Below are 14,301 nucleotides of genomic sequence, written 5' to 3'. Positions count from 1 at the left end.
AAGTGGTGTAATGAAATGTATTTCATTGACGGTAGGCTACTTTTATCGAAACCAAAAGGATCTTTGTGACCTGATAATACCTTTTTTTTTTTGTATAGTATTTTTGGTTAAAGGTAGATAACTCCATTTTGTTATCTCCCCTTGACTTGATATGGCATTATTGAAAGGGTTATGGTAAATACTTTATTAATGTTATGCGTATTGTCTGAGAAGTTACTTTATGCTGTCATTAATACCCCAGTTACATATATAATTTGCACTTATTATGACCTTGTTCTGGAGACTGTTTTTCATGGTTTACTACGGTAGGCCTACCGTAGTATATGGATTGTCTACTTTCGTTTTGGTCCTGCTGACTGCTGATACCGTCAGCTCAGAGGTGGAATGCAATCTGTCATGAATTAATGTGCAGTCACAGGCATAGATTTGGAAGGAGGACGGGACGTAGGGCGGGACGAAGGGATGGGTGGGGTTTGGGGGGTGCTTTTGTGTTACACTTTTTAAAATTATACTACCAGTAACCAGACTTAGCCTATTGACTATTGACTTGTCTATTGTAATTGTAGCCTACAGACAGGGCCCGGAGGGAGGGGGGGTGACCAAATGGTTATTGAGTCAACTGACGTGGTTTCGATTCCCTGCCTGGTTGTACGTGACAAGGAGTAGGGTCACCTATCCAACCTCGCAGGTTGTCTTCGGATCCACTGTTTTCCTCCTACTGCTAAAGATTGAAGTCAAATTGAACCATATGTTGGTCCCTATAAATGACCTAGTTTGTGTCAAGTGGACGTTAAACCCCATTTCTCTCTCTATGTCCCCTATTGTATATTTATTTAATGCATTCTTTTGGTGGGGTGGGGGTATTTGTAATTTCCAGGTGTACAAGGGTGTAACATAAGATGTAAGACAGGCCCTTGACCTATAATTTTCTATGTTTTTTTAAATAAAGTTATTATCAGTAGGCCTTACTGGTACTATAATTACAGCTCTTATATGTTAACACCTCTATGAATATTTATTTGCAGGTTTCGGAGTGTGCTTAGTATTAACAGTAGATTATCAGTAACAGTAGAAGTTATAACTAAACACAACAGATTTTATTCTGGACTACCAAAACCAAAATCCAACGTAACCATGGAGCCGGTCAAAACGGAAGCGTGCCGAGCCATCGACGAAGATTCAGACAATTTAAACAAATTAAGTCAAAACATTTGGAACCATCCTGAATTATGTTTTGAGGAGCATCACGCGCATAAAGTTTTGACAGATTATTTAGAAAAACATGGTTTTAGTGTCGAGAGGGAGCACAAACTCAAGACAGCATTTAAAGCTGTTTATAAAGGAGGTGCCGGACCTAATATTGCTGTTTTCTGTGAGTATGATGCATTACCAGGTATCGGACATGCCTGTGGTCATAATTTGATTGCTGAGCTAGGAGTGGCTACTTCTATTGGAATAATGGCTGGTATGAAAGCATCGAATAAAGAATTGGGGACCGTGAGTAATATTTACAACTTGTCACTCATATAGCCTACCCAATGTAACATCCATGATTCAGTCATTGCTCTTTTAAACATACATTATGCAAGAGCTAAATCTGTCTATTGCAGGTCTTTCTTTAGGCCTGAAATGTTATCTAAATTATTAATTAGACATTAATTAACCTATCCAGACCATAATCAACTCTAGATGGCATCGCTAGCCTGCGATCTTTAGTGGATTATGAGCCTATATACTGCATAACTTTCCTTCACGATTTAACGATTAAATGGATAATCGAGACTATGCTGTTTATCGTACTGACTTTAGTAATGATGATCGAGGCTAGGCGGAAATTTCAATTGCTTAGTTCTCGGTTCATAGTGGATCAATTTGAATAAAATTTTCAACAAATTGCCTTTACATTATCTAGTTTTTAACTATTATAGTGAGAACTGCCAACTCATTATCAAATCTCCCATAATGTATCTTTAAGCATCCGATCTAGCTCATGCGCCTTCCAGCATTAATATCTTGGATGATATTGAGTTGGAGTCGTAGCTACTTTAAGGCACTCGATTTAGCTTGTGCACCATCCAGCATCAGAATCTTGATTGAGTGAAAATTTGCCCGGATAGCCAGGATAGCTGGGCTACAACCAATTCTTATTTTGAATTCCAAACAATGGTTTATGTGCATGCCAATGTGTACACCGGACTTTGGTTGTTAGTCCCATCCGAACAACTAGACACCGTCCTTTACCAGGCAGTTGTACTCCACTGGTAAGGGGAAAAACGTGCTGGAAAACCCCCAGGAACTTTCTTGGACAACACTTGGAGCAAACCCAAGACTTCCTTGTTAGCGAGCCAGCATCATACTCATTGAGCCATCGTTCGGATGTGACATATTGAGGTCAGTGGCGGCACCAGGGGGGGGCATTTGCCCCCCCCATTAATCTGGTCTGCCCTCTGTTTGCCCCCCCAATAATTTTAGAAAATAAAAAAAAGTAGTTGCGATACGTTTCAGTAATCAATACCTTCTACGGTGAATAAATCCCACATCCCCCCCCCCCATTAATCTGGTCTGCCCTCTGTTTGCCCCCCCAATAATTTTAGAAAATAAAAAAAAGTATTTGCGATACGTTTCAGTAATCAATACCTTCTACGGTGAATAAATCCCACATCCCTACTCAGTCATAAACTTGCATGTTGTAGAGCATTTCCGACAGTCTATTTTTCAAAATGTTCTTGGCGAGGTCCCCAATGGACTCGCTACTTTGGCGCTCACAATGGGAATTCGTTGAGGTTCGCAAGTCCGTTCGTTTGACATTTTGTTCTCTAGTCAGATAAACTAGTGATCAGGCGACGAACGGTATCTGGGCATATCTATTTATCTCGACGATCGGTGCCTGACAGAATACTGTAAGACAGCATTTCCGGCAGTCTATTTTTCAAAATTTTCTGGGGGAGGACTCCTTAATTTGACGCTCGTGAGTGGGCTTCGTCGTGATTCGCAAGTCCGTTCGTTTGACACTTTACCTCATCGATCAATGCCTGAAATACTGCCAGGCTGCATTTCCGGCAACCTGTTTTTCAAAATTTTCTGGGGGAGGCCCCCTACCCCTAGTTAAAGCTCGTGCCTTTGCCCCCTTAACCTTGGACTTTGCCTCAGCTTTGCGCCTCCAATCACCGACGGCTGGCGCCGCCACTGTTTGAGGTCCACATTTGCGTGCATGTAAAAGAACCCATGGCAGTTGGAATTTGAAGAAAAATAGATGGAAATGCCACTGGTGTGCCTATAAAAGAAACGAGAAACGTTGACGGTTGGAATTCGAAATAAGAGTAAGCCATTGCACTGCTGTCCAAGCAAAATGACTTTCATAACACACTGTATGGTGCACGCCCATGTTCATTAGCCAGATGGGTTCACAGGGGCAGATCCAGGAATTTTTGCAGGAGGGGATTTGCCGGATTCCTGAGAAAATGTATCCCCCCCCCCTCCTTGGCTTGAATATTTTGAGAAATACAGAAATACATGGTCTCTATTGTCATTTTGGCGTTTAAACATTGAGCTTTTTAAACAGAGAAATCCAACATCCTGTTTGATATCAATTTTTATTATGAATTAATACGATGACATTGTGATTCAATTTTATTGATGCAAAGCATTAATTGTGATATCACATATGTCTATATCATTATCTCGCGCTTTGAGTGCCCATCCTGTCGCACCATCTGACGATAAAGGATAAAGCACAATTATGGCACTTTTCTCATAAAAAAGGTTGTTTTGCAAAAAATTTTATGTGGCTGAGCAACCCCTCTGGATCCGCCCCTGGTTCAGAAAAGTAGAACGTTAAACTTTATTTCATTTCATTTGACGACTATGTATGATATTGGATTATTTATGTTTTTAGTTGACGGTACTTGGATCACCAGCAGAAGAAGGTGGTGGAGGTAAAATAGATCTGATTAATGCTGGTGTGTTAGATGATATTGATTGTGCTATGATGGCTCATCCTTCACAGTTCATGTTACCTAGACCTATATATGTCGCGATGAATCAGTATGTACCATTTTATATATTACTCTCTATCACCGGAAACCCACGCCCGAAACTACTACTACCTAGAGCAGTGGCGTGTGAAACCGGTTGGCGTGCTGCTATCAGTTTTTACAGTTGGTCGGCAAAATATATTTCTTGCCAACCACATTTTCATGCAATCTTTTTGCATTCTTCAAAAATCCACGAATTTGGACAGGTGACCCTACTCTTTGTCACGTATAACTTGGGAATCAAAACCATGCCAGTTGACTCAATGAAAGATCTTATGATACAGCGCGCATGTGCTAACCATTCGGCCATCCACCTCCCATACCCCATATGTACATGGGAAGCCATGTGTATTTCAGCCGTCAGTAGTAGGTATCTGATATATTCCCCCAGATATTCTACAAACTGACTCTAGGATACAGCAATCTCCAAAAATGTCCCCAAATATAATTCCTGTTCCACTGCCCTTTAGCACCTCAATTTTTACACTATTAAGACAAAAATCAAAAATGTCCATTTTCACTTTTCACAGTGTATCTCTTTGCGAGTGAAATGGGGCCGTCAAATAAGCCGACCAAATGAACTGTTTATGTTCATGTGTAGGCAATTGGCCTGTTATTAACATACACTGGTTATATCTAATAAAAACAGCAGTGCATTTCCGCAGTTTTGTATTGTTTCTGATTTAGAAATTCTGAATATCCCCTACTTTTTTTGAAGAGTATATATAAAGTTATCTACATTATTTTTTGTACTCCAGGGTTGTAATTCGGTTCAAGGGCAGAGCTTCACATGCTGCAGGGTTTCCATGGGAAGGTATAAACGCTCTAGACGCTGCTGTCATGTGTTATCAGAACATATCGTGTCTACGACAACAGATGAAGCCAACATGGCGAGTTCATGGTATGTTATTCACACTTTTTGAGAAGGCCTGAATTATAAATAATGATTGAGCTGGTCTATGTGAATGAATTGGACTCCAAAATACTAACCCCTAGCATATGAAAATGAAAATGAAAGGAAATATAAATAAAATAAAATGAAATAAAATAAAATAAAAAAATGAAATGGGATTACCGTCCTACTTATCTGCACCAACTGGGCTAATGAAGACAGACATGGAACTTCAATAAAGTGTGATTAAGGAATTTGTCTGTTCTCTAAAAATATAAGAAAATATCAGGATTTTTATTGAGATTTATTAATGAAACACATCTGTACTAAAGCTTAAACAATCAATGCACACATCTTGTCAAAACTACGACTATTAATAACTTCGCTCCTATAAATTTGAATGAAATTTTCAATATATTCATTTTGCATTATCTATTTTTGAAATATTATAGCGAGAATGACGAGCTCTTTATCTAAATCTTACATAATGCCCCTTTAAGCTATTTTCGGGATACCTAGTGAATAAATTGCTGCACGAGTTATCTCCCTTTAGTGTTCACAGTTAGAGTCTGAAAACCAACTAATACATGGTGTATGCCCGGCTACATTAGCCGAGTCGGTGCATAAAAGTAGGATGTTAAACCCCATTTCATTTGTTTAATTGTATATTTTTACAGGTGTAATAGGGGGATTGCATGGCTGAATGGTTAAGGTGTGCACGTTGTATCATAAAGTCTGTCATTGAGTCAATTGGTGTGGTTTCGATTCCCTGGTTGTATATGACAAGGAGTAGGGTTTTCTCCGGGCCCTCCGGTTTCCTCCCACTCCTTAAGACCTCTATGCACAAGCGAATTATTGAAATAAAATTGAACCATATGTTAGTCCCCAAATGACCTAGTTTGTGTTGAGTGGACGTTTTATTAAACCCCATCTTGCTTTCTTTACAGGTGTAATAACTAAAGGAGGTGAGAAACCCAATATAATACCAGATTTAACAGAATTATTGTATTATATCCGTGCACCAACTAATCCAGAACTAGACGTATTAATTAATAAAGTTGATTCATGTATCAAGGCAGCTGCTACAGCAACAGGATGTACTGTGAGTATATATATACTTTACAAAGTTTGATATTCATTCAATTTTTCAATTTACAGGCCAAGTGCAAAAAGGAAAGAGAGAGAGAGAAATGGGGCTAAACGTCCACTCGACCCAGACTAGGTAATTTCGGGACTAACATATGGTTTTAATTTTATTTCAATAATTCGCTTGCGCGTAGGGGTCTTTAGCAGTGGGAGGAAACCGGAGGACTTGGTGGAAACCCATGAGGTTGGACAGGCAACCCTCTTGTCACGTACATCTGGGGATTCGAAACCACGCCAGTTGACTCAATGACCGGTCTCGTGATACATCGCGCACGTGCTAACCATTCGGCCTTCCAACCCCCCTTGCAAAAAGAAAATGACAAACATAAAAAGAATAACATATATATAATTGAAAATTACTATTTGCGAAAAATACCTTATTATGTGTAAATTATTTTTATGGTTTAATTCTTTTTGGTATTCATAAAGATAATATGAGGAATTGAGAATTCAGCATCCATTGTAGCCGATATATAGGTCATGGTCAACACCACCCAGAGCAACCTCTCTCATTGAATTCACATCAGGAGATTCTCTGCCGTTGATATTTTGATCTTGTTTTCTAAATTATATATTAAACATACATTATGCAAGAGCTAAATCTGCCTATTGCAGGTCTTTCTTTAGGCCTGAAATGTTATCTAAATTATTAATCAGACATTAATTAACTTGACAAGACCATAATCAACTCTTGATGCCATCAGGCGGCTCTGATTTTTTAGTAGATTAGAATGGTTAGGCCATTTAATAATCTGATTTAATAATGGCTAAGATACCAGTACCATGGTTATGATAATAAACAATCAATGCAAACATTTTGTCAAAACTACAAACAGTGATAACTTGGCTAAGAATAAAGTTATTTAAATGGAATTTTCAATATATTCATTTTGCATTCTCTATTTTTGAACTATTGCAGCAAGAACAGACAGCTCTTTATCTAAATCTTACATAATGTAACTTTAATTCAGCTTTGATAAGATGTAAATAGGGGGTTGGATGGCCGAATGCTTAGCGCATCATAATGTCTGTCATTGAATTAACTGGCCTGGTTTAGATTCCCTGCCTCTCCAAATTCATGGGTTTTCTCCGGTTTCCTCCCACTGCTAAAGACTCCTACACGCATGCGAATTATTGAAATAAAATTAAACCATATGTTACTCCCAGAATGACCTGGTTTGTGTCTAGTGGACGTTAAACCCCATCTCTCTCTCTCTCTTTTTCTCTCTCTCTCTCCCCATAAATGTAAATCCAACCCAAATTAAAAAGAAATTAATAAAATTCTAACTTTATTTCAGGTTGATTGTGAATATAGTAAGAAACCGTATTCAGCTTTAGTCTCTAATAATACTCTTGCTTCTTTATACGAGGTGAACGGGAATAAAGTGGGAATACAAACTGAAACAAATCCAGATATTTTAAGGAAACAGGGAGGATCAACGGACATGGGGAATGTATCACAAGTCGTACCAAGTATACATCCTAAATTCAATATTGGTACAACAGCTGTTAACCATTCTCAAGAATTCACAACAGCTTCAGGTACATTAGATATTAACCGATTTGTTTAAAATACAGATCTATATTTTGTATCATTTTTGGTATTCTGTCGATGGCCTCCACTACATAAAGATCTTCCCTGCAGTAGCCGAGAAAGTTTATCAGGATTTTCCGGCATATTTTCCCCTTGTCAGGGATGCAGATCGCAGGGCCTGACAAGGACAGCTTTCTAGTCGTTCAGATGGGACGAAAAACCCGAGGGCCTGTGTATACATTAGCGTGCACATAAAAGATCTCTTGGCAGTTGGAATTCGATATAAGAGTATTCCATTTTGCCGCTGCCCAGGCAAAATTTCCCTCATAGCACACTGTATGTCGTATGCCTGTCTTCATTAGCCCAGTTAGAGCAGAACAGTAGGACGTTAAACCCCATTTCATTTCATTTCATTTGTTATTCTGTCGATGGCCTCACCTTCATAACCTGTTGTAGTGGGAGGTCACGTCAGGGGTCATACCAACGATTTTTGACCCTATGATGTCAGTCATTTGATTACCCAATGAGTGTCAGTGTTTCTAGTGGCTATTCAGAAATACATCTTTTGCTTTGGTTTGTTTTCTATCGCTGCTAATGTCTACTCACAGTTCCGCTAGACAGACAACTTAAACAGACCATTTGATTGGCCAATCCCTTACTTCAGATTGTAGTGTAGTAAAGACAAGTTAAACAAGACTTTGAACAATAAAAACGCAAGAAAATAGGATGTGTGTCTTAATAAGATTGCATATTAACACAACACATTACCATGGTAGAAATGTCGCTTATCATAAGGTCTGTCTGTAGCACTATCGTGGTGGCGACATTGCTTTTAAATTTATAGACAAGGAATAGAGAAATAAGATGGCTTTATATTTCACTAGTTAATATCTTTGGCAAATTGGTAGGTTCCCACATATGTAGAATTGTACAAAATCAACTTAGTCTGTAATTGACAGTTGACATATAAAAAAGAGCTCTTTAACCAAAACGTGTCAATATTTTACCACCAGAATTACACGTGAGTGGAATTATTCTAATTGCATCATTTGACTTAAAGTAACCAATCATATCGTTAATTACACAAGTTCAGGTCCATGATCACGCTTTATTGTGCATGATATTCATATACCTTTAAAAGAAACCGTGGAACCCTGTAAGTCAGGCTTCTATTAGGTTCCAGAGAGCTTACATCTGAGTTCCTAGACAGCCGCGAGGCTGGATAGGGTTGAGAAATGGTTTTAGCTAATATTGTTATCTATTATGCTTGTATACCTGTATTCAGCTATATATATATAAAATATAGAAGCAAACTGTCGCATTGTTATTCCTGGTAAGACAAACGTCTTAAGAAAACCATTAAGAAGTAAATACACAACGTGAAGCAGAAGTAAAGACAGCTAGAGACAAATTCTAGGCGATCACAAGGCTACAGAAATATGTAGTAAGAAAAGATGCATGGGTCATATGTAGGATGTGACGACCGGTTCCCTTAATCCGCTCTCCACGTCAGACAAAAGACCCATGGTGCTACATGTCATCGAGTCAACTGGCGTGATTTCGATTCCCCTATTGTACGTGATAAGGAGTAGGGTCGCCTGCCCTACCTTATGGGTTTTATTTAAATAAAATGGAACCTGGTTTGTAACAAGTAGACGTTAAACCCCATATCGCTCTCTCTCTCTCTCTCTCTCTCTCTCTCTCTCTCTCTCTCTCTCTTAGAAATGGTTGTCGCTAGTAAAATAAATCAGTAATTGTAATCCATATAAATATGTTGTGTTTACTATCAATTACTAAAATGGCATTTACAGATGCATTATGTAAGACTTTGATATATTTCTCGCTATAATAGTTAACATGCTGTTGCCATGAAAGATATGCCTATGAAGTTACGGTCCGATACATCCCAATATTGAAAGGAACCAAGATTTTTGCTACCATTGTTACAATAAAAAACAAAGTCTTGATAATCCAATTTTTAATTAAATTATTAACTGACGATGATATTTAAATCCATTGATTTTCCGACATGGTTTCCCCTTGTCAGTGATGCAGACGAAAAACCGAGGTCCCGTGTATACATTGGAATGCACGTAAAAGATCCCTTGGCAGTTGGAATTCGATATAAGAGTAGGCGATAGTGCCGCTGCCCGGGCAAAATTTCCCTCATAGCACACTGTATGGCGTATGCCCATCTTCATTAGCCCAGTATAGGAGCAGAACAGTAGGACGTTAAACCCCATTTCATTTCATTTCATTTAAATCCATTGAAATCACAACCATCCCATCATGTAGAGAGTTATGGGCTTGGTATGTGAATATATGTCTAATTAATGATTTATATAGCATTTGAGGCCAAACGAATGATCTGTAAAAGGCAGAGTAAGCTCTTACATAATGCATCTTTAAGAGAAGAGATTTCATTGGTAGAAAAAAAGGAATATTCCACTTTGATGTTGGGGATTGGCCAGTTGGATGATTGATAATGTATTTTTATATTGATTCAGGGTCTCCTGTTGCTCAGGGTTACACTTTATCGGTTGCCAAGGCACTGGCAATGACAACATTAGATGTGATGATGAACCCAGATTTACTGAAGCAAGTTAAGGAAGATTTCAAAATGGATATGCAAAAATAAAAGATAGTCGACTGCAGAAAAAAGGTCTTATTTTTAAAAAAAAACAACATGCAATCAGAGAACAGTAGGACTTTTGGCATAAATTTCACCATAAGGGATGCTGAATGTTGGGAGATTTTGAATTCTTCGTGTTCTTTTAAATACTGATTAGAACTGAGCCATTTATGGTCTGATTTCCTTGAGTGATTCAACTTTTCCAATATTGTAGTTTTGATGCAATAATAAACACCTTTATCCTATCTTATTTGTATATAAATATGTTTTCCTTAGAATATTAACGATAATAAAACTGTGATATTACTGATATGAGTTTTTATATGCCCACATTTAAATGTGGTAGTAAATTGTCGTCATGCCCCATCTGTCTGTCTGGTGTCCACAATTGCTTGTGGACACTCTGGACCGATTTCTGATAATTACTGCCAGAGTTATGGCCCTTGATCACTTTGAAAAATCTTGTGGACGCTCTAGAGACTAAAGTTAATATCAGATTGACTTTCAATTTATACATAGTGTTTAATTTCATGAGACGAAAAAGCCTATTGATTTTCACTGATTTCTCATAATTACTACCCGAGTTATGGCCCTTGACCACCTTGAAAATCTTTGGACATTCTAGAGGCTAAAGTTAATATCTGATTGACTTTAAATTTATACACAGTGTTTAAGGTCATGAAACGAAGAAGCCTATTGAATTTCACCGATTGACTTTAAATTTATACACAGTGTTTAAGGCAATGAGATGAAGACGTCTGTTGATTTTCAACGATTTCTGATAATTACTGCCAGAGTTATGGCCCTTGATCACTTTGAAATATCTTGTGGATGCTCTAGCGGCTAAAGTTAATATAAATTGCTTAAGGACATTAGACAAACAATCGAAAGAAATTCTAATGATTTCGGATAATTACTTAATGGGTTATTACTTGTAATCAGATTTTCATGTGTTGTAAATGTTCTCATTACTGACAAAAGAAAAAATATGCAACAACCCTTGTCGACTGCCTGAACGACTTAGCTGCTCTGGGCATATGTTTCGTTGCCTGGCAACCTATCTTTTGTAATATAATATAAATGTTAATAAGAAATTTTTAGCAAAGCTAATGGGTGGCCAAGTGTTTCAATGTTGGCTGTTGATCATATATCATAAGACATGTTACCAGCCATACAATCCAGGAGTTGGACCACCCCACCATAAAGTTGAGCCTTTTATTCTTCAAATTCAGCCACCTAATCCCAGAGTCGGACTGCCCATCGCCTGAGTTCAGCCACCCATAACCGCCCATTCCTAGAGTTATGCTACCTAATCCTAGAGTTGGACCAACTCAGCCATTCTTATTCAAATCAGCTACCTAATCCTAGAGTTCAGCCACCCATAGCCACATATTCCTTGTTAGACTTCATCCACCTAATCCTAGAGTTCAGCCACCCCGCCTAGAGTTGGGTCATCATTCAACCACCTAATCCTAGATTTCAGCCACCCCACCTAGAATTGGGTCATCAATTCGTTGAATTTAACCACCTAATCCTAGATTTCAGCCACCCCGCCTAGAATTGGGTCATCAATTCGTTGAATTCACTCACCTAATCCTAGATTTCAGCCACCCCACCTAGAATTGGGTCATTCAATCACCTACTCCTAGATTTTAGCCACCTAATCCTAGAATTCAGCCACCCAACCGTTGATAAATTTGGACCCTAATTCGAGACACCCTCCCCTTGAAATGCAACAGTACATCCATCTTTTAGTTTACCCAACCACTGACTTACACTATAGTGTAGCCATTTAAAGTTCACCCACCTTAATTGAGTACTATACATTAATGGCCAAAATGCATTGTAAGTCCTGTCTTCATTAGCCCAGTCAGAGCAGAATAGTAGGACTTTAAACCCCATTTCATTTGCATTGTCAAGTATGCAGCCTGTCAAGAACAGCTGTCTAGTCATTCGGATGTTACGAAAAAAACAAGGTCCTGTGTACACATTGGCATGCACATAAAAGATCCCTTATATCCCTCGATATAATACTTGGCCGTAGTGCCACTGTCTGGGCAAAATTTTCCTCATAGCACACTGTATGGCATATGCACATCTTCATTAGCCAAGTTCTGCGCAGAACGATAGGACGTTAAATCCCATTTCATTTCATTTCACTTTATTAAGGGGGGGATGGATGGCAGAATAGTTAGCACGTTCGGGCTTTATCATAAAGCCTGTCATTGAGTCAACTGGCATGGTTTCGAATCCCCAGTTGTACGTGACAAGGAGTAGGGGTCGCCTGTCCAACCTCGTGGGTTTTCTCCGGGTCCTCTGGTTTCCTCCCACTGCTAAAGACCCCTATGCGCATGCGAATTATTGAAATAACATTAAAACCATATGTTAGTCCCGAAATGACCTAGTTTGTGTTGAGTGGACGTTAAACCCCATTTCTCTCTCTCATTTTATTAAGTATACAGACTAGTTGTAGATATTTCAATAGAAAGTGTCTATATATACAACCAAGTTCAATAATAACAATGTGAACAGGACTATTATTGTAATATTGTTATTATACAATAGACTATTGACCATGACATACAAATAACACTATAATATCCAGTACTTACACCCAGGTAATAAAGGTTAAAGATTTATAATACCTGTACCAGGTACATTTATACCAGGTGTATCACCTGTAACCTCTTGACTTCAAACTAGGGCAATACCACACACTATATTTATTATTACATAGCATATGGAATAATGATTTAATATTTGAGAGAGAGAGAGAGAGGGAGGGTATAACCTCCACTTTAGCTGGAGGGACCTGGAGAAAACCCACGGGGTTGGACAGGCCATCCTATTCCTTGTCACATACAAGCGGGGAATCGAAACCACGCCACTCAATGACAGACCTTGTGATCCTATGCGCATTCGGCCACCCAACCCAGAGAGAGAGAGAGAGATGCTAAACTAGGTCATTTCGGAACTAACATATGGTTAAATTTTATTTCAATCATTTGCTTGCGTGTAGGTGTCTTTAGCTGTGGGAGCACCCAGAGGTTGGACAAGCGACCCTACTTCTTAAGGTCACGTACAAGCAGAGAATGGAAAATACGCCACTTGTTTTGATGACAGACGTTCTGATCTGACGCTTAGCGTTAAAACATTCGGGCACCCCATTTGTAAAGCATATCCCGTCTTCATTATCCCAGTCGGAGCAGAACTGTAGGACGTTAAACCCCATTTCATTTCATTTCATTTTATAAAGCATACACACTCCGGCTAGTATAGCTGCTTAGTAGCACTGCTGGTTGTACAATATGACATTTATGCAAGTAAAATATAACAATAGGCCACATCAGCATAACTTATACGTTAAATATGAATTAACATATTATTATAAGCATGTTTAAATATTTCTGTTATAAGAAGTTTCTTAAATAGGCTACTTCATACTGCATTGCCTGTAAGTCGCAAAATGTCAGGCAATACCAGATACTACAGAAATTGAATAGCTGTGTCGGTTATTTTTATATGCCTGTTAAAGACCCCATACCCCCCACCCCCCGAATTGAAATAAAGTTAGCTAGTCCCGAAATGACCTAGTTTGTGTTGATCAAATGTGGATGTTAAACCTTGTTAATTCTCTCTCTTCATAATATACTATGTACTTGTTTGTCATTTTTGGGGTTTTTTGCACAAATTTACTCTGATTCAGCACATTTTTTTCTTTTTTAAATATCTGAAGTCTTTTTTCTTTTTTTTTCTCTTTTTTTTAAAAAATAGATATACGTCATGCTTTTCTTTTAATTCACCTCTGATCAAAGCTGTATGGGACCAGAAACAACATTTATACATAAGAAGGTATTTTTTTGCAAATACAATTATTTTATTCATTATATTATTAAACGTTTTTTTTTATGTTGGTCATGCCCTTTTTTGCACTTAATAAATGGAAAGCACCGAATGAATATCAAGTTTATTTGCGTCTGGATAATCTTGTCATCTTTTTATAATCGACTTCTTCACATTGATATAAGTCTGGATATTCAAATATGGGATACACCTTCAGAGG

General features: G+C 38.2%; 1 protein-coding gene across 1 annotated transcript; it reads left to right on the top strand.

Annotated features, from left to right (window-relative positions):
- The first annotated feature begins 121 nt into the window (after positions 1-121).
- Positions 122-10,546, top strand: LOC126809886 (xaa-Arg dipeptidase). Its single transcript, XM_050534751.1, has 7 exons — positions 122-174; positions 1,026-1,497; positions 3,896-4,044; positions 4,793-4,935; positions 5,874-6,028; positions 7,371-7,614; positions 10,114-10,546. Exons 1-7 carry the CDS (start codon positions 152-154, stop codon positions 10,242-10,244), a joined length of 1,317 nt encoding a protein of 438 aa, XP_050390708.1. The 5' UTR covers positions 122-151; the 3' UTR covers positions 10,245-10,546.
- Positions 10,547-14,301: the final 3,755 nt, after the last annotated feature.

Source organism: Patella vulgata, chromosome 2, assembly GCF_932274485.2.
Source record: "Patella vulgata chromosome 2, xgPatVulg1.2, whole genome shotgun sequence".
Lineage (NCBI taxonomy): Eukaryota > Metazoa > Mollusca > Gastropoda > Patellidae > Patella > Patella vulgata.
This window is presented reverse-complemented; position numbering and strand designations above follow the sequence as displayed.

What these genes read in the sequence shown, in the direction of transcription:
- LOC126809886 (XM_050534751.1), top strand. Translation starts at nt 152, where the DNA reads ATGGCATTATTGAAAGGGTTATG. An exon ending in CGAATAAAGAATTGGGGACC is followed by an intron (nt 1,498 to 3,895) that starts GTGAGTAATATT and finishes TTATGTTTTTAG; the next exon opens with TTGACGGTACTTGGATCACC. An exon ending in GCCAACATGGCGAGTTCATG is followed by an intron (nt 4,936 to 5,873) that starts GTATGTTATTCA and finishes CTTTCTTTACAG; the next exon opens with GTGTAATAACTAAAGGAGGT.